The sequence below is a fragment of the Eulemur rufifrons genome, chromosome 21 (assembly GCF_041146395.1).
Source record: "Eulemur rufifrons isolate Redbay chromosome 21, OSU_ERuf_1, whole genome shotgun sequence".
Taxonomy (NCBI): domain Eukaryota; kingdom Metazoa; phylum Chordata; class Mammalia; order Primates; family Lemuridae; genus Eulemur; species Eulemur rufifrons.
In genome coordinates, this window is record NC_091003.1 from 23924058 (window position 1) to 23940835 (window position 16778).

Consider the following 16778-nt stretch of genomic DNA (forward strand, 5'->3'; position numbering starts at 1 on the left):
AAGTTTGGTTTTTAGGGCCTTTGGTGTGTAACTTTATTATGTCTGAGAGACAGTTGGGGGCCAGTTACAAGAGTGGGTGTAGAGCAGGATTTGCAGGTGGCAGTTCATGGAGGCCGCCCAGGGGTGTGGCAAGAGCCACATCTCATGGACACTCTGGGTGGGTGGCTCCATGGTCCCACCATGAGTGACTCTTATCCAGCCTGCCTGGCTGCCCACCCAGTCTGGCAGTTTTCCGGGCGCTGGCACACTGTCCACACTCGTGTCGCCCTCAGGGGAAGGCCCCCAGCTCAGCCTTCTGCCTCAGGTCCTGCTCCTTCCTCGTTTCCCAGCTCATCTTGCCCAGCCCACTTGCTGGTCTGCTGCCTGGCTTTACAGGTCTGCTGCCGTTGGCTACGGGTGCCCACCTCACCGTGCAGGGCCCCCGTCCAGCTGTATGCAGCCACCCGGGGCCCTACGGCCAGGGTGGCGGCTGTGGCCGTGTTTGTGTGGAGCACAGCCAGGGGAAGGAGATGAACTCTAAGACCAGGAGAGAGCAGCTCGTTTCCCCCAGGTGAGCTCTGGCTCTGTGGCAGCCGGGACAAAAAGAGTCTGGGAATCTTCTTCCCAGAAAGGCAGGACAAGGCCTCTGGCATCAGGGTAGACTCACACAGGACCTTCTCCAGGGCAACGGGAGAGTGCACTAGCCTGTCTGGCTCCCAGCCCAGTGGGAGGTCAGCCCCCCTTCCCAGGAGCCAACAGGATGCGCAGGAGCGAGGCAGAGCACCGGGGCAGGGGCAGCCTGGATGCCTCCCATGGTCCCTTCTCCCTCATGTGACTGGGTGGCCCCAGCTGGGGGCAAGGAGCTGTTGACAATATGGACAGAGAAACAGGCAAGACTGGCTGAATCCATGTCCAGAGGGCTGCCAAGCCATCGGGCCACAGAGCCAGTCCTCGGCTGACGGTGAGGAGCTGAAGGCCAGAGGCTGGGGGCGGAGACTGCTAGCGAGCCGTGTATGGTAGGTAGCACTGCTGTGGCTTTAATGGAGGCATGTCTATGACAGAATAAATATTTAGTGAGGGACATGGACGTGGGCGGCACCTCCGCTGACTTCTCCCTTTACCCAGCCCTGGGCCCCGATGTGCACACGGGTGGGCTGGGATCCTGCAGCCCCTCTGGAAGCCAGGCCCAGCCCAGCACGGCTGAGCTGTTGGCTGGGAGCTGACCACAGGGCCCTTCACGCCAAAATTCACCTCTAGTCAGGCGACCTGCCCACCACGGGTCCCCGGTTACAAGCTGAGGGCAGGAGGAGGGGCCCCTTACGCCGACCTCAGTGAGGGTGAGGTGGGGGCGGGTCAGCCCAGGTGAACTCCCTGGTAGGGCAGCAATTCTACCAAGCCCCCTCCGCCACACCTGGCATGCCAGGCCAGGGGGCCATGCCAAGCCCCGCAAAGCCCATGCCCAGGCCCTGCTGGGTGGGAGGCCCAAGGCCATGGCTCCCTAGTCTCTCCCCACTTCTGGGTACTGTCCCCATCACTGAGCCGTGGCCTCCCACCTGCACCTCCACTCCAGGAGAAGGGGCCGGCTGGGGCAGGGGTCTGCTTCACCATCTGCTCCCCATGGGACCTCGTCAGTGAAATGAAACATTTGGGACCCCTCTGGGCACCCCCACCCAGGGCCCGGCAGGTGCACCCCTCTGCTGCAGGCATGAGCGTGGCCGGTGCAGTCCTCGCAGGGGACAGGGCGGGCAGGCAGGTATGGCTGCTCTCCAGGCTGGGTGGGCACCACGGGGCCTCAGATGTCGGCGCCCAGCTCTGCGCACTGCTTGTCGGAGATGTGGGAGGCCAGGGAGTCTATGATGTCGAGCAGCAGCTGCTGGCTCAGTGACCGCAGCGTGGGCAGCTTGGAGACCTGCCGGGGCAACCAGAAGGGTGGAATCAGATGGGACTGGATCCACATGAGGGCCAGGTGGGCAGCAGAGTGCTCCGGGGCTGGACTTGCTCAGGGCTCAGGCCGGCTCCGAGGACGAGGCTGAGCAGTGGCCAGTGGCAGGCTGCTCTGCTCAGCTCGTCCCCACGGCCCATGACTGCAGAGGACAGCCAGCGCCCAGGCACCCCTCCCCTGCCTGGCCACGGCCATGCCAAGGGGGAACAGATCCTGAAGGGGAGGCCTCGGCCCTGACCTTGGTGAACTGGTGCACGATGATGTGCAGGCAGTGCCGCTTCATGTCCAGCGCCTGCGTCTTGTCGGCCGCCTCCAGGATCTGCAAGGGCAGGACCTTGAGGCGCTGGCCCCGCATTTGTGCCCTCCCGCCCCTCCCAACAGGCGCCGCGGAGCTACCTGCAGCACGTTCTGCACCGTCACGTTCATCTCCAGGTTCTGCTTGCAGTACGCCTGCAGCCGGTTGTTGTAGAAGCCGTAGTAGTAGGGGGCCGCGAACAGGTAGCTGGGGGCCGGTTAAGGAGCTGACAGCCACAGGAAGCCGGTCCTCACGCCCAGCTGCCCTCCTCCCTGTCCTCCCCGGGGAGGGTGCGGTGGCGCCCCTCGCCCACCGGGGCCGAGGCTCCGATCCAGCCCGGACACAGGCTCCCTCTCTAAGCGGGCTCGGAACCACCCAGTGGGTCAAAGGCTACAGTCAAGATCCAAGGAAAACCACAAAAAATGTCCCCAGAACTGCTCCAGGGCCCCACAGAACCCTACTGAAATGACGTACGAGGAGTCGCCCCACGTGTGTGCTGGCCTGTTGCAGAGCGATGGGGACCACGTGCTCCAGGCAATTGTGAGGGTCAAGAACCCACCCCTCCCTCTTGGCTGCAAACCCCTCCCAGCCGGCCTGAGTGCTTTGGGGACACCGATCCAGCACGGGCGCCGGCAAACCCTCCAGAGTGAGGCGCTGCGCCCAGGTCACCCGGCCAAGACAGGTCAGCCAGGCCTCAAAGCCACCCGAGGTGGGTGCCAGGACCCCTCAGCAGTGACCAGGAGTGCCCTCAGGGCACAAGGATGCAGCGAGTCCTCGGGGGGCATGTTGACCTCGCCGTAGTAGATGTAGCGCAGCATGGACTCGAAGGCCTGCCTGCTGGGCACCATCTCCCCGATGGAGATGTTCACCTGCCCGTCCTCGGGCATGAAGGACCGGAACATGGCCTCAAAGTAGCTGCGCACAGAGGGCCGCAGACGCGGCTGTCGGAGGAATGCAGCCAGCACCAGGCCCTGCCCTGCCCTGCCCTCCCCTCCGGCACCCACCTGGAGCGGGCAGCCAGGATGGCCTTGTGGGCGGGCCGCGGGTGCCCATCCAGCAGCAGCGTGATGTCACAGAACTCCGCGCCCGCCCCCTCCAGGTACGCCTTCATGTCCTGGATCAGAGATGTGCCTGGGGGTGTGGAGGGAGCTGAGCAGGTGCCCCATACCCTCAGCGCACTCTGAGCTAGGGGACAGCTTCAGATTCTGGTCTAGAGACCTCACGGGTACTGCCTCCCACACATCTGCCCACGTTGCTGCCCTGAGCAAAGATTCCCTCAGGCACAGGCCTCACTCTGGTGCTGAGGCGCCACCAGCCCGGTCCTCTTCTTCCTCAGTCCCCCAAGCTGACTCGAGCGCTGTGCCCCAAACACGGCTCCCAGGCCTGCTCAGCCCCCAACGTCTGATCTTCCAAGACAGCCCACTGTCGCCCCCACCCCTCCCTGTGCTGGTTCCCTGGGGTCTCCAGGTGTCAGCAGTCCCCAGGGAGGGCTGGGGGAGTAAGGGCTGTAACACTCATTCCTACGCTAGCTGGGGCCGAGGAGGCAGCAGGGGAATGAGGTCGGTGGCTGTTTCGAGCCTCACTGTGCCTAGCAGAGGCACAGCAACCCATCACCGTGACCCTGAGCCGTCAGGCCCAGCATCCCAGCCAGAAAGAGGGCCCTGTGTCCACCCCAGGACCCGAGGGCCTGGCAGGCGCTCTCTGCAGTTCCCAGGTTTCCTGCGCAAGATGAACACCATCCCTCCCGCCCCCAGGGAAGGGCGACAGGGGCCCCCTACCGATGTCCATGGGCTGGTCTGAGGGGGCGCGAGGGAGCGGCTGCTGCTTCCGCCGCACGATCTCCACAATCAGTGGGGATGAGAGGTGCTCGAACTCCTTCATCATGATCACCTGGTTGAAGTGGGACTCCTTCACCACGAAGTTCAGGCAGTGCTCCTGGGACAGACAGGCATGGGCAGGCAGGCAGGGTCAAGCCGGGACCCCAGGCTGGGTGAGGAGCTCGCAGAGGCGGGCAGGGCGGGGCCTCGGCCTGGGCACGACCCACCCGGCACAGCAGGGCCTGGCCGCGGAGCTCTGGCAGCCGCACGGACCCCCACCCGCACCTTGAGCTGGCCCAGCTGCAGCCGGGCGGCGCTCTCACACACGACCAGCACGTTCTGCAGGTCCACGGAGGCCTCGATGTACTGGCGGCACAGCTGCTCCAGGCGGCACAGCTGGAAGCTCAGCGCCAACTTGTACACGTCCATGATGAGCAGCACGTCCTCCACGTGGCCTGCGGCCAAGAGCTCCTGAGTCTCGGGGACCCCGGGGAGGGGAGGGCAGGGGCACAGGGGACGGGGCTCCCTCCGTGGACGAATGTGATTCGGGGCTACTGGGTGGGAAAATAGCCTCAGATGGCAGCTCAGCCACATGCTGGCTGCTGAGGTCACAGGTGATCAAGAGTGACCGCAGACTCTGAGCCTCAGGGGGCCCATCTGTAAGGTGAGGCTAGCAGCACCCCACCCTGTTCCCACTGCACCCCCACCCCAGGCGGACCTTTCCTCGGGTATTTGATCTTGTCGGTGTAGAGGAACTGCATGAGCACCTCGAAGGGCCGGGCCTCGGCCTCGGGGATGGCCACGTGCAGCAGGGGCAGCCGGGCTCCCCCCACAGCCATGCCAGCGGCCTCCCTGGGAGCCAGGGCTGCCTCTTCCTCCAGCTTCTGTGGGGAGAAGAAGGGAGCTTGGGGACACCCAGGGAACAACGGACCGAGCTGCTCAGTCAGGGTGGGCGAGGCGGGCACCTCACCTGAGCCAGCCGCTCCCGGGCCTGCACGATCTTCCTGCGGAGCCAGCGGCTCCGTGCAGTGACAATGGCCACATGGCCCTGCACACACTCCTCCTTCTGCACAATGAACAAGGCGTGGGTGCAGGGCATGGGACCCTCGCCCCAGGGGCAGAGGCCCAGCTGGCCAGGGCAGGCAGCACTGGGCAGGCAGCCGTGCCTCTGAGGGTGACACTCCCACTCCACGGGCACAGCAGAGGGGCCGCGCGTGCAGGAGGGCACCCACCTCGCCCAGCACGAACTCCACGTCACAGAACTGGCGGCTCTCCCACAGCCGCCCGTAGTCCTCGTGCAGCGTGCACTTGGGGTAGCAGGAGAACTGCAGGAGGGGACGTCAGTGTTGCCAGACACCGTGACAGCAGGGTGGGCCCACTGTGGCCGTGCAGGCCGACTCTGAGGTTCCCACCGGCCCACGCTGACCCTCGCAGCCCAGGAGGCAGGTGGGCCCGCTGAGGAGGGGAAGCAGCTGCCTCCTCACCCCAGAGGTACTGCCCTGCTTGCCCCGTGCCTGGGGGCTCCTCTCCTGCTATGCCATCTCCACTCTGTGCCTGGACCCGAGTACTTATGCTGTCCCTGCCAGCACACCCCGATCTCCCCCAGAAGTGTTCCTGCCCCACTGTCCCTGTAGAACCTGCCCTGGCCACCTGCTCCGCCAGGCCTGGGCAGGGGCCACCTTCTCACCAGCCCGGCTCTGCTCTCCTCTGGGCCCCAACGTGAGCCCCCACGTCACCCACCTGCCCCCTCTGCATGAAGTTCCTCCACCCCTAGTGTCACCCTGGCCTGCCCTCAACCTAGAGTCCCCCTCCCCAAAGCTGCCAGGCTCCTCACAAAGGCTTCCATCCCACCAGGCTCAGCCCGGCAACGGGCAGCCTTGGACAAGCCCTGCCCTGACACTGGGCCTGTTCCCTGTCCCAGGGGCCCTGTCCACCCCAGCTGGCCCTGCAGGTCCACAAGCCCCACCTGGAACCTATACATCTCCCCGCTGCGGATGTTGTTGTCCACGGTGCCCCCAAAGATGTACATGGCGTCCGAGATGACGGCGGCCGCGTGGAAGAGCCTCCCACTGGGCAGCTGGGGAGGGGACAAGGCAGGTGTGTGGGGTGGGGCCAGAGAGCACAGTTCCTGAGGGTGAGCACCCCCAGGTGCAGTCACAGGCACAGGCGGGAGGCAGTGCTCCTGTGGGTGAGGGGCACACCGGGCCGTGGAGCCCTGCAGAGTGGACAGCGTGCTGCCCTGGCCCCGGGGGGCGACGCCTGCCGCGGGGCCCTGGGGCTGTAGCCCGGCAGCAGGGCGTGGGCTCCTGGCCCTGTGCCTCCTTTGCAGGGCCAGGAGTGACCCTGAGACAGTACTTCTCTGGGCCTCGGTCTGCCCCTCTGCGAGAGGCTGTTCACAGGACCTGCTGCAGGGGCGGTGGGGCCGTGTGAGCCTCAATGGCCCGCACCTCGGAGGCTGGCTGGGCCGGCTGCCTGGCTGACGTGGTGCCAAAGTCCAGGCCGAACACATCTCGGGACTTCTTGAAGCTGCTCCGATCCTCGGAGGTCAGGGTGGGCGCCTCCTCAGAAGCAGACACTCGCTCGGGCACCTCAGCCCCACTGACCTGGCGGGCAGAGACATGCGGGTGTGAGACCGGCCGGCCAGGGCCGGGCAGGCACCCCGAGACTGGCCGCCATCCCCGCCCAAGAGCACTGTGCGGGTGGGGGAGGGAAGAGCCACGTGAGCAGGGTGCCCACTGCCCGGCTGCGGGGGCCCAGCCAGAGGCCAAGGCTGGCTTCCCGGGAAGGGTCTGCAGCTCAGCGGTGCGGTGCAGACGCGGCGGGCTGGGAGTGTTAAGAGCCGCAGGCTGCAGGATGGATGGGGCTCGAGGGCCTGAGGGGCAGATGCCACAGGCCAGCCCTGCTCCTGGTGGCCGTCTGTACCCCTGGGAGGCCCCACAGCCGTGACGAGCTGGGGAGAAGGTGGGAGCAGGTGGGAGCCCCTGGCATCCAGCCAGCGGTCAGGACCCCCGGGTGCCCCCTCCGTGCAGAGGCCTGATAGCACTCACCTCGCTGTCAGAGCTGGGCTGCACGACCTCCCAAGTCTGGAAGTCCACATCGTAGCAGTGCAGCTCATTGGGCAGTGTGTTGTCGGCCGCACCCCCAAACACATAGAGGTGGCGGTCAAAGGCCACCATGGTGTGCCCGTAGCGCCGCTGTGGGGGTGGTGGGGAGCCCCGGAGCAGGTGCTCAGTGGGGATGCGTGTCCACCTAGGGGCACACGACAGTGAGTTCCCCCCAAGGCCTCCCCACAGCAGGCCCCCACTGGGAAGTCCCCCTGAGATCCCCATGGTGACCAGCCCAGGGTCCAGAGGGAGGGCCTGGACGTGTGTGCCCAGAGTCTCTTGCCCTGTTCAGCTCTGGCGCCAGCCCTGCCTGGCTCCACGTGGCCTACCATGGGACCCTGCCAGAGTCCCCTCCACTTCCCGCCACAGAGCAGGCAGCAGTGACAGTGACCCCTCTGAGAGGCGTGGCAGCTGACCTGCCAGGCAATCCCACTCTCTGGGCAGCGGAGCTGTGCACAAACACGTGTGCGATCGCAGGTCGCTGCGCTCACACCGTCCAGCTGGAGGACGCCACGGTCTGGGAGCTGCCTGGCCCCTATGCTGCTCCTACAACACGCTCCACCCTCCAAGGGCTTCCCAGCACCTCCCAGCAAGTCCCCTCTTTTGCTGAGTTCACAGAGACTCAGGACAGATCCTGGCTCGACAGGGCAATGGCAGCTGGCTGCATGCTGACTCCCAGGCACTCGGGTTCGTCTGCCTGGGGTGCCCTGCCCTTCCTCCTACCCACCCTTGGCCTCCAGGGCAGCTCCCAAGCCCCTCCCAAACCCCCTTGACCTGCAGCTGACACTCTTGTTCCTTCTCCGCCACTCGCTCCCAGAGCCAGAGGCCAGCCCCATGGCAGGGGTCGAGGGCCAGCAGCAGCAAGGGCAGCGTGAGCCAGAGCCTGCACACCCATGGGGTCTTCTGCCATCACATGAGATCTCTGCGGGCCACGTTTGTCATTGGTGGCACTGACCAAGCCATTCACTGGGCAAGGGACATCTTCCGCGCTCAGAGGGAGTCCCAGCCAGGGGCCTCCCTGCCCAGGCCTATCTTGCTGAGCCGCAGCCATACCCCAGGGCCTGCTGGGGGCGCCACACTTCCCTGCTCCAGGCTGTGTGCTCCTGCTGGATGCGGGAGCCGCAAGGATGGTTACCATGGCTCCCAGCAAGGATGGTTACCATGGCTCCCAGCTGCAGCAGGGGCGCTGACTGCCCTGCCCCGCCCCCAGCACCAGGGCACTCACATCTTGTCCTTGAATTCGAACTGGAAGAGGTTGTTGGTTATCTTGGCTCCACTCTGTCCCGAGAACACAAACATCTTGTCCCGGCACACAGCCACGGGGAAGTTGCAGCAAGATGGTGGGATTTCGCCACTCTGGGCCACCTGGGTTGGGAGAGCAGCTCAGCTGTGGCCTCATAGGACCCGGCTCACACTTCAACTTACTCAGACCACTGAGCTGGGACTACCTTTATTCCTTTCTTTTTTTTTTTTTTTTTTTTTTTTTTTTGAGGCAGGGTCTCATTCTGTCCCCCAGGCTGGAGTACAGTGGCCTCATAGCTCACTGAAGCCTTCAACCTCCAACTCCTGGGCTCAAGTGATTCTCCTGCCTCAGCCTCCCCTGTAGCTGGGACTACAGGTGCCACCACCACGCCTGGCTAACTTTTCTATTTGTGGTAGAGACAGGGTCTTTCTCTTGCTCAGGCTGGTCTCGAACTCCTGAGCTCAAACGATCCACCTACCTCGGCCTCCCAGAGTGCTAGGATTATAGGATTACAGGCGTGAGCCACTGCGCCCGGCCCCCACTTTTATTCTTGAAACTTCTGTGAATGAGGGTTCAGGATTCTTTTTTTACAAGAACATCTTACAGCCCTACCTCACCCACCGAAAGGGGCCCAGTTTCGAACAGTTGGGGCTGAAATCATCAGGGGCTAAAATCAGGCATTTCTCCAGGGGCAAGAACGCCCGGGGACGCCAGTGAGCAAGGCATAGCGTGGTCAGCATGTTGCCCTCACTACGCTGAAATGAGGGTAGATTAGACCAAAACCGAGTGCCTCACACGTGGCGCTCTGCCTGTCTAAGGCGAGGAGACTTTAGTCACTGTGCAGCCACTGCTGGAATTGGTGATGAGGGCGGGGCAGGAGGTCAGGGGGAACAGTGAGGCTCGGGGGAGAAAGCAGCCTCTGCCCCACCGGGCTCCCTGTGCCCCGCACCTCCTCCCAGCAGGTGAGCTCCCGGTCCTGGAGGCCGATTGTCCACATGTCGTTCAACCTGCATTAGGGCGAGGGAACACCATACTTTCAGGGATCATTTCTATAATTCATTACTAGAAAAGTTTCTCTGAACGTGTAAAAAAATTTTTTTTAAAAAGGACAGAGGGGTCGAGGAGTCAGGACCCCTTGGGTCTGGCTGTCAGGGTGGTCCTGGTCCTGGGGCCGGAAGGGATGGCTCCAAGGGAAGAACAACCTGCCACGTGGGTTAGGGGACATTGTGCAGTCATGAAGTGGGAGCTTCAGGGGGCGGGGGGACTACACCAAATCCCTGCCATGCCAGGCCCCCGGCCAACCAGGCACAGCATCTGGGCAGAGTGGCAGGGCCAGCCCCTGACTCAGGGTCCCCCCGGCTGGGAAGAGGACCACAGATGTCACAGACAACACTGCCACCACTGCACTGTTAGGAGTTTCTGGGATGCCAGTTTTGGGGAACTACACGTGCTACTTTTGGATTCAGAAACACATAGCAAAGCCAATTTTCCAAATGAAGGTGGAACACGCCTATAACCTAGGGAAGAGCTGGGGCAGGGCCCTGGGGCCACCCACCCCGCCGCTCAGCGTGACTCCTGCCTGCGGCCCTGGGGCTCCACATTCAAGCAATTCAAGGGGCCGCAGGGTCAGGCAGGGGCTCCATCCAGTGGCCCTCACCTCCCTTTGCCCCCTGTCCCATTCCCCCCACGCCCCTCCTGAGAAACCCCCAGACTGAGTGGCACTCTGAGCCCTCTATGTCAGGAAGGCCCACTCTGCTCCTTGGTACTCTCAGAGGTGGGGCGCATGGGCTGGGCCACCACCTACCTGGCGTTGCCATCATAGCCAGCAAAGATCCACAGCTTGTCACTGTACACGGTGGCCCCGTGGGCTGATCTAGCAACTGGTAGCCTGAGCATGAATGGGAAGTGAAGAGTGAGGCGGCCAGCGCAGCCCTGAGCCTCCCAGGCCCACGCAGCCATTGCAGAAGCTATGGCCGGGCTGCGTGGCCACGTCCGCCTGATACTGCGGCTCGAGGGCTTCCACTGGGGCGCTGGGAAAAAGCAAGGGCACCAGAGGCGTAAGGCAAGGGCAGCCGCTGGAGGAGGAGTTCAGACACCCATGCAGGCACGGAGTCCTCTCCCAGTAGCCACCAAAATAACAAAGGAGGTGCCAGCCAAGCCGGACCCAAGATGCACCCGTGAACAGTACTTCCGGGCCTCTTCTGCAAGGAGGAAAGTGACAGCTGGGAGCAGGCGTGGACGGCTGCGGCTGGGAATTATCACTAGCTCTCCGAGCTGTGTGCCCTCAAAAGGGCTCGTCCACAACTTGGCAGGGGGCAGATCCCCGGCTGCCCTCAGGGACCCCGCCCGGTCCCCAGGGTTCCAGCAAAGTCTCTCACCGTCCTTCAATTTTCCACTCCGTCCACTGGCCAGTCGCAAACTTGTATTCAAACAGGTCATTTTTATTCTTCAAATTAGAATTAGAATAAATATCCCCAGTGTAGCCCCCTGGATAAAGAGAGTGAGAAACGGTTACACTCACAGGCAGCGTTTAAGTTTTCGTACCCCGGGAGGTGGGGCAGAATGTGGCCCCATCCAAAATGCACGCGCCAGGGCTCCCTCACACCCCCGGAAACGCTGCCTGGGCCGGCTCTGGAGACGCTGCTTCCTGCTCCACCCCAGTCACAGGGACAGACACCTGGCCCCAGGAGCTCAGGACAGTCAGGGATAAGGGGACCCTAATCCAGTGCAGAATTCGGAGGACTGGCAGACAAAGCTGAGGGGTGGCAGAGGGGCCCTGCCAAGCACAGCTCGAGCCCATGACCCCCACGAGTGGCAGGAGGGCAGGGTATCCACGGGCCCAGGAGAGGGCTCAGTGCCCGGGGGGTGACAGGCTGCTCACCGAAGACGAACATGCTGCTCCCGTAGACAACAGCTGAGTGGTGGTAGCGGGGTGCTGGCGGAGTCCCGGTGGTGAAGGCCCTGGGGTGGGCACAGGGGTGGTGAGGGCCAGCGGGGTTGTGGCGGCCCTGCCACCCCATGCTTCCTTTTGGTTTTGTATTTCGAAGCTGATACCTGTCTCATTATAGAAACTTGAAACAAAAACTACCAATAAGGAAAAGACAAAACAACAGGCACTAAAAGTCACACATAATCGCATTGCCAGAAAACCACTGTCCGCACCAGAGGTCTTCCCCGCACACCGCCCCCACGTGCAATTTCCTCACCCGGGACCAGTGGCAGCAGAATGTGGCCAGGTCCGCACGCCACTGTAGGATCATAGACACACATTCTCGGCGGCTGCACAGGATCCCGCAGCACGGGGTCCATAACTTTAATTCATCGAATTAAAACCCCATTTACGCTGCTTACCAGGGGCTGCTCCTTTTCTCATTTTTACACTTAAGCAATTTTGACAAAGAATTGTAAAGTCTCCAGAGTGATTTTTAAACGAATCTGTAGCTATTAGCCGCATTATAAAATCAAGTGTGAGGGAAACAGCAGCAACCCGCAGCCGTGCCAGTGCCGCAGGGCGGCGGCGCAGAGCAGAGCCACCTGAGGGCCAGGCTCGGTGGCTGTAGGTGCTGGGCAGTCCCTTGAGCTCCCGAGCCTTCTCTGGCAAACAGGGACAATGAGACCCCACCCCAGAGGGCTGCTGGGGACCTGGGAGGCCACACACAGGGCGTGCTGGGGACCCAGGGGGCCATGCACACGCAGAGTATGGCGCCATGAGCGGCTCAGGGGACCTGCACTCCTGCAAGAGCAGACGGCGGAGCCCAGGAGGGAGCCCACTGTCTCCTAAACCCAGGATCCCCTCCTCCCCTCAACTGTGAGCTGTTCCTGGGCAGGGGCTGGGCTGCTGCGGAGGGGCTCGAATATGCAGTGCTCAGAGAAGGCGGGTGTCTCGCCCAAGGCCACGCAGCTGGGGAGGGCACCTGTGGGAGGGAGGCCAGGGCTTGCATGCTGCCCACTGCCTGTGCAGAAGATGGGCCCTGCGGGGCAGGGAGGGACAGGAAGCACTACTGCCAGCCCCTGGGCAGCACCCGCACCAGCACAGTCAATCCTGGAAGGACCCATCAGCCGACGGCCCCCCAGGTCGGATCCGACAGCAGCCCCTGGCCTGGGAGATGGTCTGTGACTGAAGGGCCCTCCTGGGGCGGAATTAAGGGACCTGCAACTGCACCAAATAGATCCTGTCAATTAACAGATTCAGAATAATCAACTGCAATTGCGAACTGAAGAAGGAACCCTGGAGATGGAGAAAAACCGAGTGGCTCTAGCCATGGCATCCCAGGAGCCATGGTTGTCTCCTCCTGGAAGCTTGTCTCTAGCTTTGCATGATGAGTGACTCTGCTGGCAACCGGGGCCCAGCACAGTGCCACTGGGTTCCAGGAGGACGGGCAGGACCCTGGAGCACGGAGCCACCCACCTGCACCAGGAGCAGTCCTTCACGTCAAACCGCAGGAGGTCGTTAAGCATTGTCTTCCTGAAAGGCAGCGAGAGAGGAGAGGTGGCCTTGGTCAGGTCTGCTGTGTAGGACGTTGCTCCACCAGGACCCTGGGCATGGGCACTACATGCAGCTGGGGGGTGGGGTCACCGACAACCATCAGTTGGGGAACCAGCTGATGCCCAAGGGACAAGAATGGTGACCACGAAGGAGGCTCCCCAGCTGATGTGGGTACCAGCATCGCCACACAGGCAGCCACCAGCCTGCCTGGGGTCAGGACCAAAGCATGATCCCGGCCACCGGGAGCCCACCCAGCAGCTGACTGAGGGCATGAAATAGCCCAAAGGCCACACCTCACCCCAGAACCCCTCTCTGCACATCTCAGTGCCCTCCCGTGAGGCTGCGTCACCGCAATGCAGGCACGCGCCCACACCTCGGGGAGACCCTTTGCTTCTCTCTGATCTTCCTGCCACTTCTTTTTTTTTTTTTTGAGACAGAGTCTCACTCTGTTACCCAGGCTAGAGCGCCGTGGCGTCAGCCTAGCTCACAGCAACCTCAAACTCCTTGGGCTCAAGCAATCCTCCTGCCTCAGCCTCCCAAGTAGCTGGGACTACAGGCATGTGCCACCATGCCCAGCTAATTTTTTCTATATATATATTTTTAGCTGTCCATATAATTTCTTTCTATTTTTAGTAGAGACGGGGTCTCGCTCTTGCTCAGGCTGGTCTCGAACTCCTGAGCTCAAACAATCCGCCCACCTCGGCCTCCCCGAGTGCTAGGATTACAGGCGTGAGCCATCGCGCCCGGCCCCTGCCACTTCTTTATTGCTAAACCAATGTAACAACTGTGTTAAAGATACCATAAAATGGAAAACAAATCCACTGGCCATTGTACCCTCACGTGACCGGAATGTCCTTGTCCCTAGGAGGGAAGCAGGGCAATCGGACAGGAGCCCAGCCACTGTCATTTCACAGAAGGCAAAACAGCCTGAGAGATAAAAGACTGTGCCTGAAGCCAGGAAGCCTGGAGCCCGGAAGCTGGGGGGGGGGGGGTGATATCGTTCCTCCCTCACCCCCCAGGCCGCAGAAGGCCGTCTTTCTTTGTACTCCGTCTTCAGGAAGTTGTAACTAGATTGAAACAAGTCTGTACCCTTTTCTTAGTGTCACAATGCAGCAAAAATGTTTCTGCTTATGGCCATAGAGTTGTCACACAAACGCTACCTGCTACAGGACACTCGTGAGGACAAAGGTCCCCCATGTCCCACCCACCACCCAGTGCTGGACACAAGGCCTTTTCCGCTTTGGGGGATTCTCATTAAGGCTCCAGTAACTGTCTGTGGTGGATGCTCTTCCTTACTTCATCCCCTCATCGGACAAACACAGAGTCGTCTGGGTGCTAAGATACAGTGGCAAAAGGAGTTGCAGGCCTTGCGTTGGAGGAGGAGGACAATATCTGACATCTGTGTGCTTCGGGGGCAAATGGAGACGGTAAGGGAGGGGAGGGGTGGTCGCCAGACTGTCCAGGTAGTCAGGGAAGGCCTCACTCACAAGGAGCATCAGAGGAGGGGCAGGAGGGAACAGCTGGTGCAAGGGCCTGAGCAGGAGGGCGCCTGGTATCATCCAAAGGTAGCCGGCAGCCAGTGCGGCCCCAGAGCAGCAAGCGGCCAAGAGCAGAGGGCAGTGCCTCCTGGCCTGTCATGAGGACTTGAGCTTTTCCCCAGAGAGGTGGGGAGACGGCACAGGAGATGAGCCTGGGAGGAACATGCTCTGACTTGCACTTGAACGTGGATCCTTCTGGCTGCTCTTGAGGAAAGAGATTGTGGAGGAGAGAGGCTGGAAGCCAGGGGACTATGCCCAAATAGGCCCTTCTTCCTAGTCTGCAGGTCCTCGTGGCGTCCAGACCACCTCACTATTGCCCGTAAGCACACCAGGGAGTCCTGTAGGACCAAGGCTGCAGAGCCACCAGGAGGCCAGCCCTTCCTGGTGTGGGCTTCCGGCCTGGGCTTCCGGCCAGGTCACAGGTCTAAGAGGCAGGGCTAGGACGTTGAGCACAACTGGTCATGTGCAAACACTCTACCCTCAACACAGGGAAACCGGCCGTGTGAACGGAGGTATGTCCACTGACAGAACATCAGCCAGTTGTCAGGAGGGTTGTTTGCCAGGAGTTTACAGAAACAGGAGAAAACTCTCACAAAAAGTGAAAAACGCATGAAATAAAAACTGTGTCCTCCATACCTTTCAGCTGCAAAGTGAGCCTGTGGGTGGGGCCCGGGGAGAAGTGCAGGGAACGAAACGTGCAGGGCAGGGCTGGCGGCAGGGCTGGATGTGTTTCTTTCAAGGCTGTGTCTACTCACGCAGAACAAGAGGGACATTTCCACATACTGAGCATGTGCTGCCCACTGGATGCCGTGTTGGGGGCCTTTTGTGTAGGATCTCATTTAATCCTCACCACGACCAGGGAGGTGAATGCAGGGAAACTCACAGATGGGGAAACTGAGGCTTAGAGAGATCACCTAGTACCTGAAAGGACAGTAATGGAGCTGCACGGCGGGCCCAGCCCCTGACCACAATGCTTCTCCCTACCTGGTCCAAACTCCCTAATGCTCACTCACTCACCCATTATCTCCACCAAAGACATAGATGGCATCTTTATAGGCCACCACTGTGTGCTTGCTGCGCCTGGAAAAAAAGAAGGGGTGGAGGGCAGTGAGGACAAGACCCTCCTGGGGGGCACCCAAGGAATGGGACCAAGCACGAGAGCTGCGGCAGAATTTAGATAACACCCCTCAAGTGCTAAGATGTTTGGAAACCCCTAAATTTCACCTTCACCCCACAGGACCCTGCAAGCGGGGATGCTTCACACTGCCCCAAGACTCTCTGGACTCCTCACCCAACCACAGAACACCGGGGCCCTCAGCACAATACCCACAAACACAACTTAGCTCTGGTACCCTACCCCAGGTCGCCCCGCTCTGGGACCGGTTCCCTCCCGGAAGTCCTTCCCCTACCCTGGACACCGTCCTGGACAGCATCACCGCCCCCCATTACCAGATTCCACCCCAGGACACCACGCCCCGGCCTCTCCCCTGGGCTCCACCTAGGACACCTTCAGATCCCACCCTCTGCCATCAGCCCCCCTGAAGCCCAGCGTACCGGGCACCCACGAACTCGTCGCAGGGCGGGAGTCGCCGCCAGCGATGCACTGTTTCGAAGGGCCCGAAGTTGAGCGTCAGGTACTCGACGCTGTCCGAGCAGCTGTGGTCAAAATCCACGCTGGGGGCTACCTTGGACCGCGCGCCACCTGCCAGGGCCCCGGCCCCGATCGGGCCCCCGGAGCCGCCTGGTCCAGCCATCCCGGGTCCACGCCGGATCGGCCGCCAGGGCCGCAGAATTTGCGGCCACCGCCCCGGGCCGCCCGCAGGGACTACATTTCCCGGCGAGCCCTGCGCCGACGGCGCGGTACTTCCGGCCAGCGCCGCACTTTCTCCCGCCGGCACTTCCCGGCAAGCCTAGCGCTCGTCCTGATACTGCGGGCGAGCGCGGGACTTGGCCGCCGACTCTGCAGTGAGCGTGTAGCCTTCTGGGAAGCATATGGGGCGATGTACCGGCGCTGGTTACCCATTCCAGTGAATGTGGCGTCCCGTCCCCAACTCCCTCGGGAGGGCTCTTCCCTAGGGCCCGCCACGCCCACACCACCCGAAGACCCTCCGCGGCGGCCCCGGCATGCCCTGTGTCTGCGCATGGCTCCGTCTTGGATCGTCCGCTGCTCCCCTGACCCCAGGTGGAGGGTTCCGGGCTCGCAGCGGCCTCTGCTGGCGGCTCAACTATCCCTTGCCTGCTTGCGCCCCCAGCGACCCGCCTCTCCTCTTGGCGTTCTTATTGGCCGGGAGGCAGCCTGGCGCGGAGCCTCTGGATTCTCATTCCTAGTTAATAGCAGAGCCTCAGCTGCTTCACCTGCGAAATGGGGATTCAG

The 16778-nt window shown here is 62.1% G+C and overlaps 1 protein-coding gene across 1 annotated transcript; it reads right to left on the minus strand.

Moving 5' to 3' along the window:
- Positions 1-768: 768 nt before the first annotated feature.
- On the minus strand, positions 769-16196 carry LZTR1 (leucine zipper like post translational regulator 1). Its single transcript, XM_069497523.1, has 21 exons — positions 15959-16196; positions 15422-15484; positions 12789-12845; positions 11262-11341; positions 10759-10867; positions 10185-10268; positions 9330-9387; positions 8363-8502; positions 7081-7282; positions 6481-6636; positions 6000-6110; positions 5266-5358; positions 5004-5099; positions 4752-4917; positions 4319-4488; positions 3995-4151; positions 3221-3347; positions 2982-3131; positions 2318-2423; positions 2160-2240; positions 769-1888 (listed from the first exon to the last, which is right to left on the minus strand). The coding sequence occupies exons 1-21, from the start codon at positions 16156-16158 to the stop codon at positions 1772-1774; spliced, it is 2523 nt and encodes an 840-aa protein (XP_069353624.1). The 5' UTR covers positions 16159-16196; the 3' UTR covers positions 769-1771.
- Between the last annotated feature and the right edge of the window lie 582 nt (positions 16197-16778).